Source organism: Lolium rigidum, chromosome 2, assembly GCF_022539505.1.
Source record: "Lolium rigidum isolate FL_2022 chromosome 2, APGP_CSIRO_Lrig_0.1, whole genome shotgun sequence".
In the NCBI taxonomy this organism is placed as follows: domain Eukaryota; kingdom Viridiplantae; phylum Streptophyta; class Magnoliopsida; order Poales; family Poaceae; genus Lolium; species Lolium rigidum.
In genome coordinates, this window is record NC_061509.1 from 249,980,741 (window position 1) to 249,997,580 (window position 16,840).

The window sequence follows — 16,840 nt, forward strand, 5'->3', positions numbered from 1 at the left end:
TTCGATACTTTTTTAGTTTGCTTGGTATGCGAGACTATCTTTATGTAATAAGTACTTAATATTGATGTTTTATTTAATAAATACCTATATGCCATCGATTGATGCAGAGGCCGGAGCTATGCTCCCATATTTAAAAAAAAAACACATGTTACGTAGGTGCAGTGACAAGATAGGGATTTCAGCTGAACCACATGTTACGGTCGGACAGTGTCTCCAAACATTATTATCATCCATACACACAGACCCACGTTTCCCTGTTTGCATGTGGAGGAATCAATCATATATGGTCCTTTTTTTGAAACGAGATCATATATTATTATGGTTCTGATTTGCTGAAGATATCGTAACACGTGGGTCTCTGTATACATTCATCGTTCAGAGATCCTGCAGCTGAAGAACTAAAAAAAAAAACTCATTCAGAGTAGTACACACAATACAAATCGACTTTATATAATTTATTTACAACCTAAACTAATCAATCAGGCACGAGCAATCGCACACCCAAGCCAGCTAACAAAGTAAAGTAATAGCAGCAGACAACAGCAGGAGATGGGCGGATGCGGATCGAGCAGAAAGAGATTCAGAAACTATCAAGCTGGCTTTCCTGCAGGTCGCCCATCTTGAGGTGGAGGTTCCTGCGCGCGAAGGCGTAGAGCCTGCCCATCTCGTCGGGGTCGACGAGGCCGTTGCGGTTGGCGTCGGCGTCCCGCAGCGCCTCCCGCGCCTTCCACCATGCGAACCATAGGTCCAGGCTGCGCAGCGCGTCCCGCAGCTCCTCCAGGCTGATCCGCCCGTCGCCGTCCGCGTCGAACTGCGCCAGCCACGCCCTGAACTCCTCCACCGTCGTCTCCCCCTGCGGCAGCGCCCTGTAGTCGTACCGCATGAACGCCATGATCGATCTTTGCTTGCTTCCTCGCTGAGTGTTTTGCTTCTTCTCCGTGCCTGTCCGACACCTATCTGTATCCGTTATCCACACACCTGATAACTACGTCGTTTATATAGCAGATGCCTGCACTCCGGTTGCCGCACGTTTTATGAGAATTCCGGCGAGTTGTTAGGCGAGGCAGAACGGACTAATCGGCGCAGATCGCCTGCTTTTTCGACAGACAACTACATAAGATTCGATGCTTCGTAGGAGAACATGGTAGCATGCTCGTGGATGCACGGAAGAAGTCACCGGGAATCGGATGCCTTCGCCTTCAACGGCAGGCTAGCCTGTGTCACATTTTTCCTGCACACGCATGCAGTGATCCTTCAAAGATGGCGATCGAACGGGTTTGACCAGACATAGCTCCTCCAGCTCCATGTGTCCATAGTTTTGGAATCCCCTCGCTGGCGCTCGCTCGCTCGAGCGTTCAGTTTCTGCTGGCGCGGAACGCTCACGCGAAGCGCGACACAATTCCCTTTGTATCACGTACTGTTTTAATTGCGTTCACACGTGTTCACACTAACAGTTTCTGTTACTACTTTGCAAAGTGCGTACGGCAAGAGTGTTCACACTGCATGCATGCACATGCTATGAGCATCTCATGGATTTCGCATTTAATGACCCAACTTTTCAGCACTCTTTCATAAGTTGTTGCATGCATACACGTAGCATATCACTCTTTTTCTTCAGCACGAGGCAGACTCTCAATTCTCTTTTTGCAATTCCCTTTTGGGTTTTTTTCCGTACATAAATCATATTTAATGGGGTCCTTTTGCAATTCCCTTTTTCGGGCTAGTGGTTTTTAAGGGGGAAAATAACGGGTGGGAAGATCCACTTGCAACTCAAATGAACTACCACTTGCTACTCAAATTAAGTACTGTTTTAAGTTGTAAGCTAACAAAAGTTGCTAAAAAAATTCTAAATGAAAATTACTTTTTATGGTTGCTAGGTATTTATACCGTTGATAAATAACGGGGCACCGGGTTGATAACTTGTAAACAAAAAAAGAGTCGCTACATATTTTAAATTAAATTAAATTTTTAGGGTTGATATTTATTTATATTTACCATTGATAAATAGCGGGTCACCGGGTTGATAGCTTCTAAATTAAAAGAGAGTCGCTAAAATATTCTAAATGAAATACTTTTTAGGGTTATTATTTATTTACATTTATCGTTGATAAATAACGAGGCACCGGGTTGATAGCTTGTAAAATAAAAAAATGTTCGCTAAAATATTCTAAATAGAATACTTTTTAGGGTTGGTAGTTATTTATAATTACCATTGATAAATAACGGGGCACCGGATTGATAACTTGTAAAATAAAAAGAGTCGCCAAAATATTCGAAATAAAATTAGATTTTTAGGGTTGGTAGTTATTTTTTTTTACTGTTGATAAATAACAGGACACCGGGTTGATAGCTTCTAAACTAAAAAAATCGCTAAACTGTTTAAAATAAAATTAACTTTTTGGGGTTGATAATTTTATACATTTACCGTTAATCACTCAAGTACGGAGGGGTTGATTATTCAGATAGAGAGGGTTGATAACTTTTAGCCCGAAAAAAAGTTTCTCGAAACATATCAACATGGGTGCTAGTTTTGAAGATCTCGTCGAGATGGATTTATTGGTGAAAGCGAATCTTAATTTGGAGTTATCGTTTGAAAGTTAAAACGTTTTGAATTTACAAATTTGGAAAAGATTCCGCTGACATCAGCATATTCGTCTATTTGTGCATGCATGCAGAATTTTTCCTCAATAGCCTACACCAGGTTGATAATTTTATACATTTAACGTTGATCACTCAAATACGGAGGGGTTGATTATTCAGATATAGAGGGTTGATAACTTTTAGCCCGAAAAAAAGTTTCTCGAAACATATCAACATGGGTGCTAGTTTTGAAGATCTCGTCGAGACCGACTCATAGGTGAAAGCGAATCTTAATTTAGAGTTTTCATTTGTGAGATAAAACGTTTTGAATTTGCAAATTTGAGAAACATTCCGCTGACATCAGCAGATTCGTCTATATGTGCATGCATGCAGAACTTTCCCTCAATAGGCTGCACCAGGTTGATAATTTTATACATTCACCGTTGATCACTTAAATACGGCGGGGTTGATTATTCAAACCGAGAGGGTTGATAACTTTTAGCCCGAAAAAAAGTTTCTCGAAACATATCAACATGGGTGCTAGTTTTGAAGATCTCGTCGAGACGGATTTATTGGTGAAAGCGAATCTTAATTTAAAGTTGTTGTTTGAAAGTTAAAACGTTTTGAATTTTTAAATTTCGAAAAGATTCCGCTGACATCAGCAGATTCGTCTTTTTGTGCATGCATGCAGAACTTTCCCTCAATAGCCTGCACTAGGTTGATAATTTTATACATTTAAGGTTGATCACTAAAGTACGGAGGGGTTGATTATTCAAATAGAGAGGGTTGATAACTTTTAGCCAGAAAGAAAAGTTTGTCGAAACATATTAACATGGGTGCTAGTTTTGAAGATCTCGTCGAGACGGATTTATTGGTGAAAACAGATCTTAAATCGGAGTTGTCGTTTGTGAGATAAAACGTTTTGAATTTTCAAATTTGAAAAGATTCTCGCTTACGTCATCAAATTCGTCTGTTTCTACATGCATGCAAAACTTTTCTCAATTGCCTCCACTACAGTCCAAAATTTGCCAAAAATGGAAACACAAATTGGTTTGGAAACTGATCGCTCATTTTTCTCCCAGCGCTCGTGCGCTAGCTAGGGGTGCCCCATAGTTTTGCCCGTTTGTTGTCTGTCCATGAAGATATCATGACACAGTTTCTGCAGGCAAGTTAGATACATTTAGCTTATGGAAAATGCCATGGGCCTGGCCCTTTGGGCTTCATGGGCCGATGGGTTATGGTTTTGGAAATGATAGAGTTTAGGATCACTTCCATGTGGAGTCCACCAACCAATCCCACGAGTAGTTCTAAAAAATAATCAATCACACGAGTGCCCGGTCACTATTCATGGAGATAAATCTACATCCATGCTTAACTGTGAGTTTGTGGGTATCCTCGTGCGAAAATACATGGCAAAAAACTTTATCCAAATGAACTCGTGTTCAACTGGCACGATATCCATTGGGTACCTGGATTCATGAATATTATCGCTCTTAGTGATCCCATCGGATTAAAAGAGTGAATGACATCCATGGTCATTTAAGTTTTGTATGTGTACGCTCAATTGCAAGACTGCTATTTCAATATCTAAACTCTAAACCTTGGTATGTGCTTCATTTTTGGTCGAAATCACCTTTGGTGGCAACACAACATATATAAGTGGCCGCACCAATGGGTTTTACTGCAAACGGATCTCATGTAGACCCCCATGATGTGGTAAAGGGACGATTAGGGAAAGCAATGAGAGGAGATTCCCGTATAGAGAGCCGAATGACGGCATACCCTCACATCCGGTAGTAGCGTTCACCGCAGCGAAATACATACACCCCCACCGACCACAGTGTAGCGATTTAGTAGCCGCAGTTTTTCTTATCCCTTGTAATGAAGTATACTTATTTGCCCCTTCAATCTTCCATTATGCACTCCGAGAGGGGAGGAAGGGACAATTCAGTTGGTGATTGTCGCTACGAAGATGATCAACTGCCCGTTACAAACCTCTTTGGGAATGTGGTTCTGCGTTTTTTTTTTGAAATTTCGACAACTTTATTACTCAATCAACATACGGTCCTTAACAATTACAGGTATAATAAACGCAGGAGGGTCCGAAAACCAGAAAACTTTAACCCTCTCCAAAGAACCATGACGAGCAAGCTCATGTGCAGCCTCATTAGCTTCTCGCGGGCAATGCCGTATCGTTGCCTTGCCAAGCACCGTCAACAGGTGCCTACAATCATCAATAACCACCGCACTAGTGCTTCTGAACTCCGAAGGATCGAGGACAGCTTGAACTACCTCCATCGAGTCAGATTCAACCATCAAAAGGCTTGGTCCAAATTGTTCAGCTAACTAGAGACCCGCTAACAAAGCCGAAGCCTCCATCGCTGCAACATCAATGGCACTATCAGTGAAGTCACAACAGGCAGCCATGAAATTCCCTCTAGAATCTCTAATAATAGCTCTTGTAGCTCCACGCCCCGTATCACTATCAAACGCAGCATCCACATTCAATTTATACACACCAGACGCAGGTCTCTGCCAACCCTCCCGTCTGATCACATTTCCTGTGCCCTTCAGCTTGACACCATTAGCCACAATACCCTGGATATTAATAATAGTCCTCTCCGGCATTGGCACCGGCTCTTTATTCTTTACTTGCCTTCTAGACCACCATAAGTACCAACATGTGGTCATGACCAACTCCATGAAATGTTGGTTATTGCATGTGACCCCTCCTGGGGTAGGAGAACATAGAAGCTCTTCCAAAACCAGAGAGCCCGAGCCATCCACTCGTGAGGCTCCTATAATAGCCTCAACAACATTTAGTCCCTCCCAAATCTCCAACGCCCTTGGGCATCTAAATAACATATGTCGTAGATCCTTAGCATCCCGCATACAAACAGGGCAATTTACTTCAGAACCAATATGTATGTTTGCCAAAGCGCAAAAACATGGTACTATACCCTGGAGAGCTCTCCAACAAAATATCTGAATTTTTCTTGATACCTTAGCTTTCCATATTTTCTTCCATACTTCATGAGGGGTAGATCGGTCTGCCAAATCAGTTTGCTGAGCTCTCCTTCGATACTGAACCCTCCATTCCATATGATAAGCTGATTTCACCGTAAAACAACATGTCTTACTAATATGCCATGCAATGAAGTCAGACTGTCCAAAGTTTGGCAGCGGAATTCGTAGAATACGCTGCACATCCACAGACCAAAAATTCTCTATGATTAACTCTTCATCCCACCCTCCGGTGATCGGGCTAATCAACTCCTCAACCCTAGTAAGCAGACAACCGCCTCTAGGGCTTACAACCTTCCTCGTCGGGCTATCAGGGACCCAACAATCCGACCAAATATTGATTGTCGCTCCATTCCCTGGCCTCCAAATACAACCATGTTTGAAAGTGGTTAAACCCGCCATGATGCTCGGCCAAGTGAAAGATGACCCCTTCTTCAACTTTGCATTAATTAAATCACCATCAGGGTAGTATTTAGCACGTAGAACTTGTGCACATAAGGAATCAGGCTCACTCAGCAACCGCCAACATTGCTTTGCAAGCATTGCCTGATTCAAACAGTGAAGGTCCCTAAAACCCATCCCACCTTCATTTTTGGAATACTCATCTTCCACCACGCCATCCAATGTAGCTTGCGCTGGGACTCACTGCCACCCCACCAAAACCTTGCAATAGCATTACAGATCGCCTTACAAACTTGCTTTGGTATATTGAAAACTGACATGGCATAAGCCGGTATAGCCTGCACAATCGCCTTTAGCAATATTTCCTTTCCTCCCATGGAGAGGAGTTTTTCATTCCATCCATTAATCCATTGACAGACCCTCTCAATAAGATGCTAAAAACAGTCATACGCGATCAATACCAACCAGAGTCGGAAGACCAAGGTACTTGTCTGATAGAGCTTCCACCATAATATTCAGGTGTACTCAAATCTCTTCCCTTACCAAAACATGGGTGTTTGGACTGAAAAAGATACTGGACTTTGCAACAGTTACCAGTTGGCCAGAGCTTGCACAATACATATCCAGAGCATGACGGAGAGCCGTGGCGTTAGACATATCAGCCGACATCAAGATCAAAGAATCATCAGCAAAAAGAAGGTGAGACACTGACGGTGCACCTCGGCACACTTTGACCCCTTGAATACCACCAGTCAACTCATACGCTAGAAGGCTAGACAAACCCTCAGCACATAACAAAAACAGGTATGGCAACAACGGATCCCCCTGTCTAATCCCCCTAGTCGGGGTAAAAGTTTCAGTCTCCTCAGCATTAAACCACACCCTATAATTCACCAAAGTGACACACGACATGATTAGATTTACCCATGTTTGGTCAAAACCCAATCGAATCATCATATCATGCAGAAACTTCCACTCCACACGATCATAAGCCTTGTGCATATCCAGCTTTACCGCACAAATCCCTCTATTCCCTTGCCTCTTATTTTTTATAGTATGGAAACTCTCATAGGACACCAGGACATTATCTGTGATCAACCTTCCCGGGACAAAAGCACTCTGAGTATTAGAAATAACCTCAGGCAGAATAGCCTTTAATCTCCTAGACAACACCTTCGAGACCACCTTATAAATAACTTTACAGAGACTAATTGGCCGGAACTGTGACACAAGTTCCGGGCTCTCAACCTTTGGGATCAGAACAATAGCTGTCTCATTCCACTCCCCATATACGACTCCTGAGTTCAGCACTTGCAACACTTCACGTGTAATCTCATCACCAACCACGAACAAGAATGTTTTATAAAAAACATCATGTAGACCATCAGTACCTGGTGCCTTGAAATCGCCAATGCTAAACATAGCCTCCTTCACTTCCTCAGGAGTATACGGCTTTAGAAGTGAAGCATTCATCTCCGAAGTAACTCTTGGGATAACCCTATTCAGAAGTTCACCGTCTGTCTGTTGCACCTCGGAAGTAAACAGCGGCGAGAAATATTCATGGATCAAAGTTCCCATAGCATCATTTCCTTCAATCCACTCTCCATTCCCATCCTTAAGTTTCAGAATGGTATTGCGTTTCCGTCGTGCCTTTGCAAAGTTATGAAAGAACGCCGTATTTTTGTCCCCATGCATGAGCCAATTTGCACGGCTCCGCTGCATATAGTGGACTTCCTCTTGTTTGAGTGCGACCTCAATTTGTAGAGTTACCTCTTTTTGATTATGAGACGTATCATCTGTCATTGGTCCACTTAGCAACACTTCCAGTTCCTTTGTTAGCTCTTTAATCTTTTTGGGGGAGCCTTGAGAACTGTTCTATCCCACTCGTGTAGATTCGAGTGTACTGCCGCTAGCTTCGCCATAATGGGAGCACCCGGGGGAGGGGGGAGTGCACCCAAGCTGTCGACACAACATCCCCCACATGCTCCTCCTGGAGCCACCGTCCTTCAAAATGACGTCTCCTCCTACTGCTTCTCAGAGACGCCGTACGTCGCTGTATCCACCAATATTGGCCTATGATTCGAGCCAGTCGATGTCAGATGATGGAAACCAGCATGAGGGAATAGCTGAGACCACCCCGCATTCCCGACTGCCCTATCCAACCTTTCACGCATTTGTCCATGTTTCCAAGTAAACTTGTTGCCTATATACCCGAGGTCTTCTAGGCCACAATCAGACAGGCACTCTCTGAATGCCTGCATGTATGGTAAAGGGCGTGGATCACCACCCTCTTTTTCCAATTCCAAGAGGATCTCGTTCATGTCTCCCAACACCATCCAAGGGATATTAGCTTGCTGGTGCAAATCCCTTGAATAGCGCCACGTTCGATGTTTGTGATGCCATACCGATTCTCCATATAGTCCCGTCAATCTCCAGTCTTTTTCCGGAGTATCTCCTGAAACAAGCACATCAATATAGTTGGTGTGCCTGATTATTCACATGTTGATCCCAAAGCAGAAGCAACCCCCCCCCCCCCCGCCCGGCCATTACTTGGAACAATATATTTATGAGCATAGCCCAATTTGATTCTCAATCTGTCAGCACCATCTCTGTCAAGGTGAGTCTAAGACTGAAATAGTATGTCAGGTCTGTTTTGCCTCCGAAGCTTCAGAAGCGAACGAATTGCTGGGTCAGACCCTGCACCCCGGCAATTGTAACCACATGTCTTCATTGGTCCCGGCAGCACTCCTCCGGGGAGCCCGCCAAAGGGTCATCAGATTTTTTCCTCTTAGGGGCTTGGTTCTTCTGTGGAGTAGTTTCCACAGATTTTCCTTCAAGGGTCTCAACAACTGCTGCAACGTGAGGCCCAGAAGTAATCGCAAACACACCCTCTTTCCTCAGGCCATCGCGAGCATTAACATCCCTCTTCCTGAGCCAGCTCTTCTCTGTCTTCCCAGAATTCACTTTAGGATCTACCTCCATCTCATGGGACATATGACTAGGGCTGGACCGGCCACCCCGGCCTCTTCCACCCCCACGGCCCCTCATACTACTCGCCTGAGGTCGCACCACATATTCCTTCTTAGGTTGGTACCAGAAATCCTCATCAGGAACCATCATGAAATCACCATATCGGTAATTATTGGGGTCATGCAAACCATCACCGCATTCATCAGCCACATGCCCGATCACACCACGGAAGGCACAAAAGCGGGGCATTTTCTCATACAGAACACGAAACTTTTGGGGCGCCTTCCCTGCATCCACTCTCCCAGTCACAAACCTGAGTAATGGCTTAGAAAAATCAATTCTCAGGTATACTCGCACAAACTTGACATACTGCACTCCATTAGAGCCCAATTCAACATCAATAACATCCCCCATCTTTGAGGCCATCATCTCAGCAGCTGCCTTGTTACAAACCAATTCCGACAGTCCCATAATACAAGCCCATACCCGTATAGAATCAAGAGCAATTGTTTCAGTATTAATCAGTCCATCATATTCCTCAACAACAACCGCATTACGTCTGAACAACCATGGACCCCCATGCATTGCTGTCCTCCAATCTCCGAGACATTTAAATTGCGCAACGAAACTGAACTCATCTATATCTCGGAAAATTATCTCCTGGGCTGCTGCCCAAGCCACACGCATCCTCTCATAGAAAGCAGTATGACTAAAAGGAGTTTTCAGACAAACCCTAATAATCACCTCCCACTTCATGGACGTTCTGTTTTCAATCAATCCAGTAAGGTCGATCGCATCTTCTTCCTCCGCCGTAATTTCCAAGCGGTTCAACATCTCCTCGATCGTCTCTTTTGGTTCCGGGGCAGATGAATTTCCCCGTTCTTCCGCCCAGTAACAGGCGTCTTTCCTTCCGTCATCAGCGGCGCCTCCTTTGCCGCCTCATCCACCTTCCCTGCTTCCTCCGCCATGCCCGAGGAAAGGAGATACCCTCCGCGTGCAGATCGTTCCTAGCTACCTTGTGAGTGTTGTTCAACGTCGATCGGAGTGGATCTCCGAGCGGCGGCGCTATGGTGGACTCCTACGGGATCGCCGCAGGAGGAGTTTCAAACCCTAAAGCTCTCAGGCCCCGTTCGCTAGTCCCGCACAGACTCCATATTTTCACCGTAATGTGGTTCTGCGGTTAGTACAATTGATGAGCGGCAAAGGTCCAAAGCTCAACGAGGCCCTCTATCCTAGACTCGTTCAGCTATGAGCAAATTGTTCACCCTCCTTTGTCCTTAATTGCTTGCCTCTTCCCAAATTATTCTGATTTTGTGGCGGATTTCAAGTCGCTGGAGGCACACATTCTAAGAGGTTACCAAGGCGAGTAAATTTAGTCCTTTAGAGATTAGAGTGATTGAGAAAGGCGGGGAGTGCTCCGAGTATAAAATATTACGGATCGATGACCTAAATGCAAATAAATCCAACCCTAAATGTCCCCGAAAGTGTCACTGCTGCTGTCAGCCATGTGACGGGTGCAAATATTGCTAGGATCATGATTTCGACTATGAGCAGAAACCAGAGAGTTTGTCGACCGGAAATAGTTGCTTTAGGAGGCATCAGACAATTAAGTTTAGAGGCTGTGAATGTGGTTCACTCAAACCTCATTATATTGTTTTGTGCCTGATCCCTTGAGCAAGAGAAAACAAATAAAGGTTGGTCCACCTAGCAGCGGTAATGACAAATGACAAATTGACAATAGGTGCTGGTTTATCAAGTCGTCGTTCGTGACAACTGACCATCATTCCCATCAATGTCAAAAAAAAAAAAAAAAAAAATCAGCATTCTCTTCTATAGACTATAAGATAAGAGGAGACTTTGCTCGCAACTCAAATACCGGTAAGCTTCCTTCCGAGAAGCAGCAAATACAGTCAATACTTAGCCATTAGGTAAGCCGTAAGCGTCAGTCCACAGTTTCAGCAAATCCAAAGTTGATACTCAAGTACCCTAAGAAATACATCTTACACTGCTCACTGCCGTTGTATATTAGTATACAGACGAAGAGGAAATACAGCTAGCGGCTGTAACCAAACCAAGTTTAGCGGTAGTACACTATTGCTCATTAGTTAACGTCCCAAGGTTTCGCATGTGACCGAGTACCTGTCTTCAAGACAAGCAGCGCAACCCGATCAGCAAAAAAACTATATCCATCGACATACCCCAATGCTTTGCTGTCACCTCGACTGATTAGACTTGGATAATTTTGAAACCTAACCCCGTTTTATATGCTTAACGACAGTTAGCCCCTCAGATAGCAACTTTTGCTGCATGGTTCGTCGACAAGTTGGCAAGTATGGATAGGAAAAGTATATCATAGCAAGACCAAGACTCTTTCTCTTGTTATTTCTGCGAGTTGGCTAGCGAGACCAAGACTTGGCATGGGAAAACAGTTCTATAGTCTCAACGTGCATATATGAAGTGGAATGTCATGATATGCTCAGAAAGTACGGAGTACTACTTATGTTCAATGAATTTTAGAAAATAAATACAGAGACTACCATGCAATTCTAAAATTTTGTTCTTACGCTCTATAATGTTCTTTCCAAAGACAAACAAATACGGAGTACTACTTTTGTTCAATGAATTTTAGAAAATACATCCTTTTTTATTCCATTCATTAAAAAATTGAGCAGAAACAAAAACTACACATAGTAGCATCTCTAGCAGCTAATAACTACATGCACGAAGCATCCAAGATATCACCATTATGCAAGTACTATTTATCAGTACTTGACACGAAAACTTGTCGGAGTCCAACTGATTGGCACAAAAAGAAAAGAATAAAGAAACGACTTGCGAGAGACTCATTACTGGATCCTTTTAAAGAGGAACCAGGTCCCGTCTAGCTGTCTCTCGCTTTAGCCAGTGATAAACGACCAAAGCACGGCCGTAGTCCCAAGCAATGTATCCCACCACCCCTAGCGAGTCGTACGACGGCAGGTACAGCAGCAACGGGACTCCGGTACCGGCAGCGCCGCCGCAGGCGACGTACAACCACGCGATGAACCACTCGCACCCCGCCGCTGGGCTGAGGAGATGGTCCACCAGCCTCTTCCACTGTATGGACGACCCGGGAAACTGTAAGTTGATATCTCTGTCTTCCAGTAATCGATCGATTTCCCCTCTTGTTCTTCAGAGCTAGAGGTAGCTAAGCTAGCAATGGACGCTCAAGTTCGTGCCATCTCTTTCATGAAGGTCTCATCACTTGCCTGTGCCCCTGCATCACCTTCGGGCAGATCGCGGACATCGTGGACAGAGGATCCTGCTGTGAGTTCTTCCTGCCTCCTTTACCCCATCTCAGCTTCTTCCCGTGTTTCATGGAGCCATGGCGTGATGTTCCGTGATTTGATTTGCGCAGCGTGCGCCGGGAGCGGAGCGGCCTACGCGACGATCTGCGCCTTCACGGGGATGGGGTGCCTCTACTCCTGCGTCTACCGGACCAAGATGCGGGCACACTACGACCTGGACGAGGGGGAGTGCCCGGACTTCCTCGTGCACTGGTGCTGCGAGTGGTGCGCGCTCTGCCAGGAGTACCGGGAGCTCAAGAACCGGGGATTCGATATGGGGATCGGTAGGTATACAGTGCGCGTCGTTGCGTTCATGCCATTGCTGATGACTTGATCTGTTGCTTCAGCGTAAGCAGGTAATTTTAATTTCTTGTGTGCTTGCTCACACTGACGATGAGATTTGCCGTTCGCGTGACAAAGGTTGGGAGGCAAACATGGAGCGGCAGAGGCGGGGTGTCACCGGGACGCAGGTGATGGGGGCGCCGGCCACGCCGGTCGGCATGATGAGATAGGTGGTGGACTGCTGGTGCTGGTCGCGAAATGATCGATGCTGCTTTGCTACGGTGGTTCGATTCTCGTGCTGTCCCGATATGTCATTTCTCCTCTCCTTTTTGTTTTTGGTTTCGAGATCAGCGACTCTTTCTCGTAGAGTGTGTATCATATCTGCTTGGTTTGTGCAATGCGCTTGATTCAGTGGAATTTGTGTCATTTGTAATGTGTTCACAACTTATGCAAACGGTGATTGATTTGCTGGTCCTTTGCTGGTTGGCCAAAAACTAGATAAACTACACTTGCATAGTTCACTTCTCTCCTTTCTTTCCCGCTTTTGCTACTTAATAGTCGAGTGTTCTTCAATTCGTCAATGCTCACCTTTCTTTCCCATTGCATACATGGTAGAGACCGACTAGGATAATCGCTTTTTCGGGTTGATTTCTTACAAATTACAACCCATTTTGCACTAGTATTTACATGTAAATTACTAGCCCACTAACGAGGCAAATTACAATTACATACTCCGTATTTAACATGTAAAAAAATGACTTGTAATAGAAAGCATCAAATGTCCTGGTATGATCTTATGACTGAAAGAAAAATCTACCGATGGGGAATTGTGAAACATCTTGAGGGCATGTTTGATTAAACGATTTTTAAGAGCGCTTGAGTAGAAAAAAATGCAAGAACACTATGTCATGGCATGTGAAATTCTACAACAATTAGAAAGATAGGTTAGTTGCAGAAGTCGTTTGATTGCACCATAAGAAAAACACAGAAAATTTCTATAGAGATTAAGTACATGTTAGAGGCACATAGAATTTTTTTCAAGAGGTCTAACATCTTGCTAGAAATAAGAAAGCAATCCATTTTTTTTGGAGGGTTTAGTCAAGTGGACTCAATTGGAAATGATTCCCATCGGTAAGAAGCCTACCAAATTCCTTTATAAATCCTTTCAATTAAAAAGACACTAAGTGTGAAAATAGACTCTCCTTTCCTTTTCATACTATTTACCGGTGCCACATACAACTTCAATGAGGACACACGATTTATCTTTTTCATATAGCTCAAAATACAAAATATGTTTCCCTGAAATAACTATCGTGCCTTAAAAATGGGGATATGTACTATGAATTTAATTTCATATTCTTTTGAGTGCTAAAATTATATTTTTATTAAAAAAAAGTAGTGGAGCTCGTATTCCAAAGACACTTTCCAATAAGCTACTTAACTGTTTGGGAACAGCAACAAGCCATCAAAGTTATTTCTTTCAAACATCAAATTTCTATTTTCTATAGGACGCGACTACGTTCAGGTCGACCTAGTTTTAAGTTACAGCCAGGTCAACCAAAACTTTCCTTTTTTGAATGGTAAGGACTTCCTGAAAAAGAAAAAACGTGGACCACCACGTGCTGTCCCGTGTGAACACAGGTTGGCACCAGCCAATCGTCAAAAAAGGGGGACCAACTCGTCCCGAAAACAACCACAACACCAAAAACGTGAAACTTTCCCCTCTCTGCCGTACGTTCTTCTTCCTCCTGCTCCATGAAACCAGATCCAGTTACATCTACCACCCAGATCCAAATCTGAAGAGTAAAATCAACATCCTCCAGGATTAGAACAAACATCCCGTCGGGGATCTCGATCCGGCGACCTGTTTCAAGCATTTGAACCGTAAACTTCACGACAGAACTCACCGAACACTCGTCCGAGCAATCTTGATCTGGCTACTCTTTCAGGGATTTCAACAACATCCCGTCAGCCAGCTAGAAAATCAGGTACCAGCTAACCTCTACATGAGAAAGGAATAACATCTACCCCCCGAGAAATTTTGCTTACCTTTCCTGATCCATCCTGCTTTCATGTACTAAACACTTGCTACATCTAATGGAATTGTTTACATCCTCGCTTACATGCACTGAACCATTACATATACTCGCACTGTTTACATCTATGAAAAGGTTCAGGCAGTATAATCCAGTTATGCACATGATTTTGTGCATATGTCAAAAAGAAAGTATCAGGGGAAAATGAGTATTAAAAAGACATCTTCACTACATATGCTAAACATCTCAGGAAAATTACTTTTCTGCAAATCTTTTCTATGTTTTCTTGACAATGATGAAATAACACACATCTCAGGAAAAGTATCCAGTAGTTTGCTCAAAAAAGATAGTTTCCTATCCTGAGCAGCATGATGAAAAAAAATAGCAATATAATTGACACTGAAGTTTTCTGTATTAGTTGGTGTTCATAAGAATTGGTAATATTCAGTAGATACATCAAAAAACAGTAGAAGTAACATCATTTTTCTCTTTAAAGCATCATGCCAATCTTAAAACATGACAAACATCCAGTTATATTTCAGGTTATGATGTTGCATATGGAGAAAATCTAGAAGCAACAAAAGAAATTCAGTTATGCATATGGAGAAAACTCATCGACTGATTCAGTTCATGCATTAGGTTCAAAAAGTAATTTGGTGAAGATGTATCAAACAGAACATCATCTAGATAGTAACGAATGATGGATGTATTTCGATCCAAAAGTAATGGCATTTGCAACAGTTTTCGGATGATACCGGACGATACTACTTAAGATACTAGGTAGTAGCATGCATGCCTTACTACTTACATCACCATGTTCCACATATAGTGCACAAAAGCTGCGGGTACAAGCAGTAATAACATCCGAGACGCATTGTTCGGGTCCTACTTGATCCTTGTTTTTGGTGTTAACTATTCTCGAGCACTTGCACTGGATGTTTTCATGATCTTCGACCATAAAAAATTGTCTTTTCAAGATCTTGAACCAAATCACTTCAGTACCCTAGGCCAAAAAAAAATGTAGTTAGTTAGTACATGCAGTGAAATTATGTTGAACAACATCCATAAAAACAGCAAATAAATTGCGATGTGAAACAAGAAAATCTTCTTCATTTAGTTATTCAACTGTATAATTTTCTTCTTATAACTCTGTGCAACTGTTGCAGATGCCGAGAGGTTTCGATTTCTGGTTCGGAATTGATCTGAATGAGCCAGTCGACCAAGATTTTGTTCCCGGAAGCAATGACAATGAAGCTGGATCATCTCATGCTCCTCCGGTTTGGGAAGGCACTCCGACCAAGGTTTTGTTACTGGTAATAATAGCAATGCTGCAGAACATCTCATGGTGGTCCTAATTGGGAAAATGTTGATGCAACTGGGCCATTTGGACCTTATTCGGCTCGTCAGAGTAGCGATGCACAAGTCGACCCGAAGGACTCTTCGGACAGAGGCACTAACGCCGGATCAGGTTTCCAGACAGGTGTGACTTTGCCAAGTGAGGATAGTGGTGAGGAAGGTGAAGTTCAGTCAACACCAGAAGGGTTTTCCCCCAAGACACCATTTCTTGGCATGAAATTTGACACCTGGGAAGCTGCTCTGTCACATTACAATAGGTATGCGCATCATGTTGGCTTCTCCGTTAGGATTGAATCATCTAGGAAGTCTACAAGAGATGGAGAGAAAGACAAATGCTTGTTTGTTTGCAACAAAACGGGGAACAATTCATTACCACCTACTCCCGTCAAGATTAGAAACCGAGCTATCACAAAATTGGCGGATTGCAAGGCGAAAATGAGGATTAAAAGATCCGGTGCCAGATGGGAAGTTACTCAGTTTGTCGAGGAGCATACGCATGAATTTGTTGAGAAATTTGCTCTGAAAAAATTCTTGAGGTCACACAACAAAATTCCAAAAGAAGAGAAGAAGTTCATTGATTTGCTAAGTAATGTAAATCTCAGTTCGGGAAGGATTATGCAAATCATGGCGGAATTATATGGGAGCAAGCAGAATGTACCTTACAGTACTAAAACAATTAGCAATTACAGAGCCCAACATAGTGAAGAACGGAAAATCAAAGACATCCCTGAGTTGTTGAAATACTTTGAGAAGCTAAAAGAGGATGATCCTAGGTTTTATTATGACTACAAGCTAGACGATGACAATAGGGTTGAGAACATCTTTTGGGTTGATGGTGCAGCCAGAGATGTGTACAAGCTGTAC

The 16,840-nt window shown here is 43.4% G+C and overlaps 2 protein-coding genes across 2 annotated transcripts; one reads left to right on the forward strand and one right to left on the reverse strand.

The window, feature by feature from the left end:
• Window positions 1-384: 384 nt before the first annotated feature.
• On the reverse strand, window positions 385-975 carry LOC124688510 (calmodulin-like protein 5). Its single transcript, XM_047222180.1, has one exon. The coding sequence runs from the start codon at window positions 890-892 to the stop codon at window positions 581-583; it is 312 nt and encodes a 103-aa protein (XP_047078136.1). The 5' UTR covers window positions 893-975; the 3' UTR covers window positions 385-580.
• A 10,911-nt stretch (window positions 976-11,886) lies between these two features.
• LOC124688511 (cell number regulator 1-like) lies at window positions 11,887-13,059 on the forward strand. Its single transcript, XM_047222181.1, has 4 exons — window positions 11,887-12,095; window positions 12,211-12,282; window positions 12,374-12,586; window positions 12,723-13,059. The coding sequence occupies exons 1-4, from the start codon at window positions 11,918-11,920 to the stop codon at window positions 12,812-12,814; spliced, it is 555 nt and encodes a 184-aa protein (XP_047078137.1). The 5' UTR covers window positions 11,887-11,917; the 3' UTR covers window positions 12,815-13,059.
• The last annotated feature ends 3,781 nt before the right edge of the window (window positions 13,060-16,840 follow it).

Coding starts and splice junctions, on each gene's coding strand:
- LOC124688510 (XM_047222180.1), bottom strand. CDS start 892: ATGGCGTTCATGCGGTACGACTACAGGGCGCTGCCGCAGGGGGAGACG.
- LOC124688511 (XM_047222181.1), top strand. CDS start 11,918: ATGTATCCCACCACCCCTAGCGAGTCGTACGACGGCAGGTACAGCAGC. Junction 12,096..12,210: donor TATGGACGACCCGGGAAACT/GTAAGTTGATAT, acceptor TCTTTCATGAAG/GTCTCATCACTTGCCTGTGC. Junction 12,283..12,373: donor CGTGGACAGAGGATCCTGCT/GTGAGTTCTTCC, acceptor TGATTTGCGCAG/CGTGCGCCGGGAGCGGAGCG.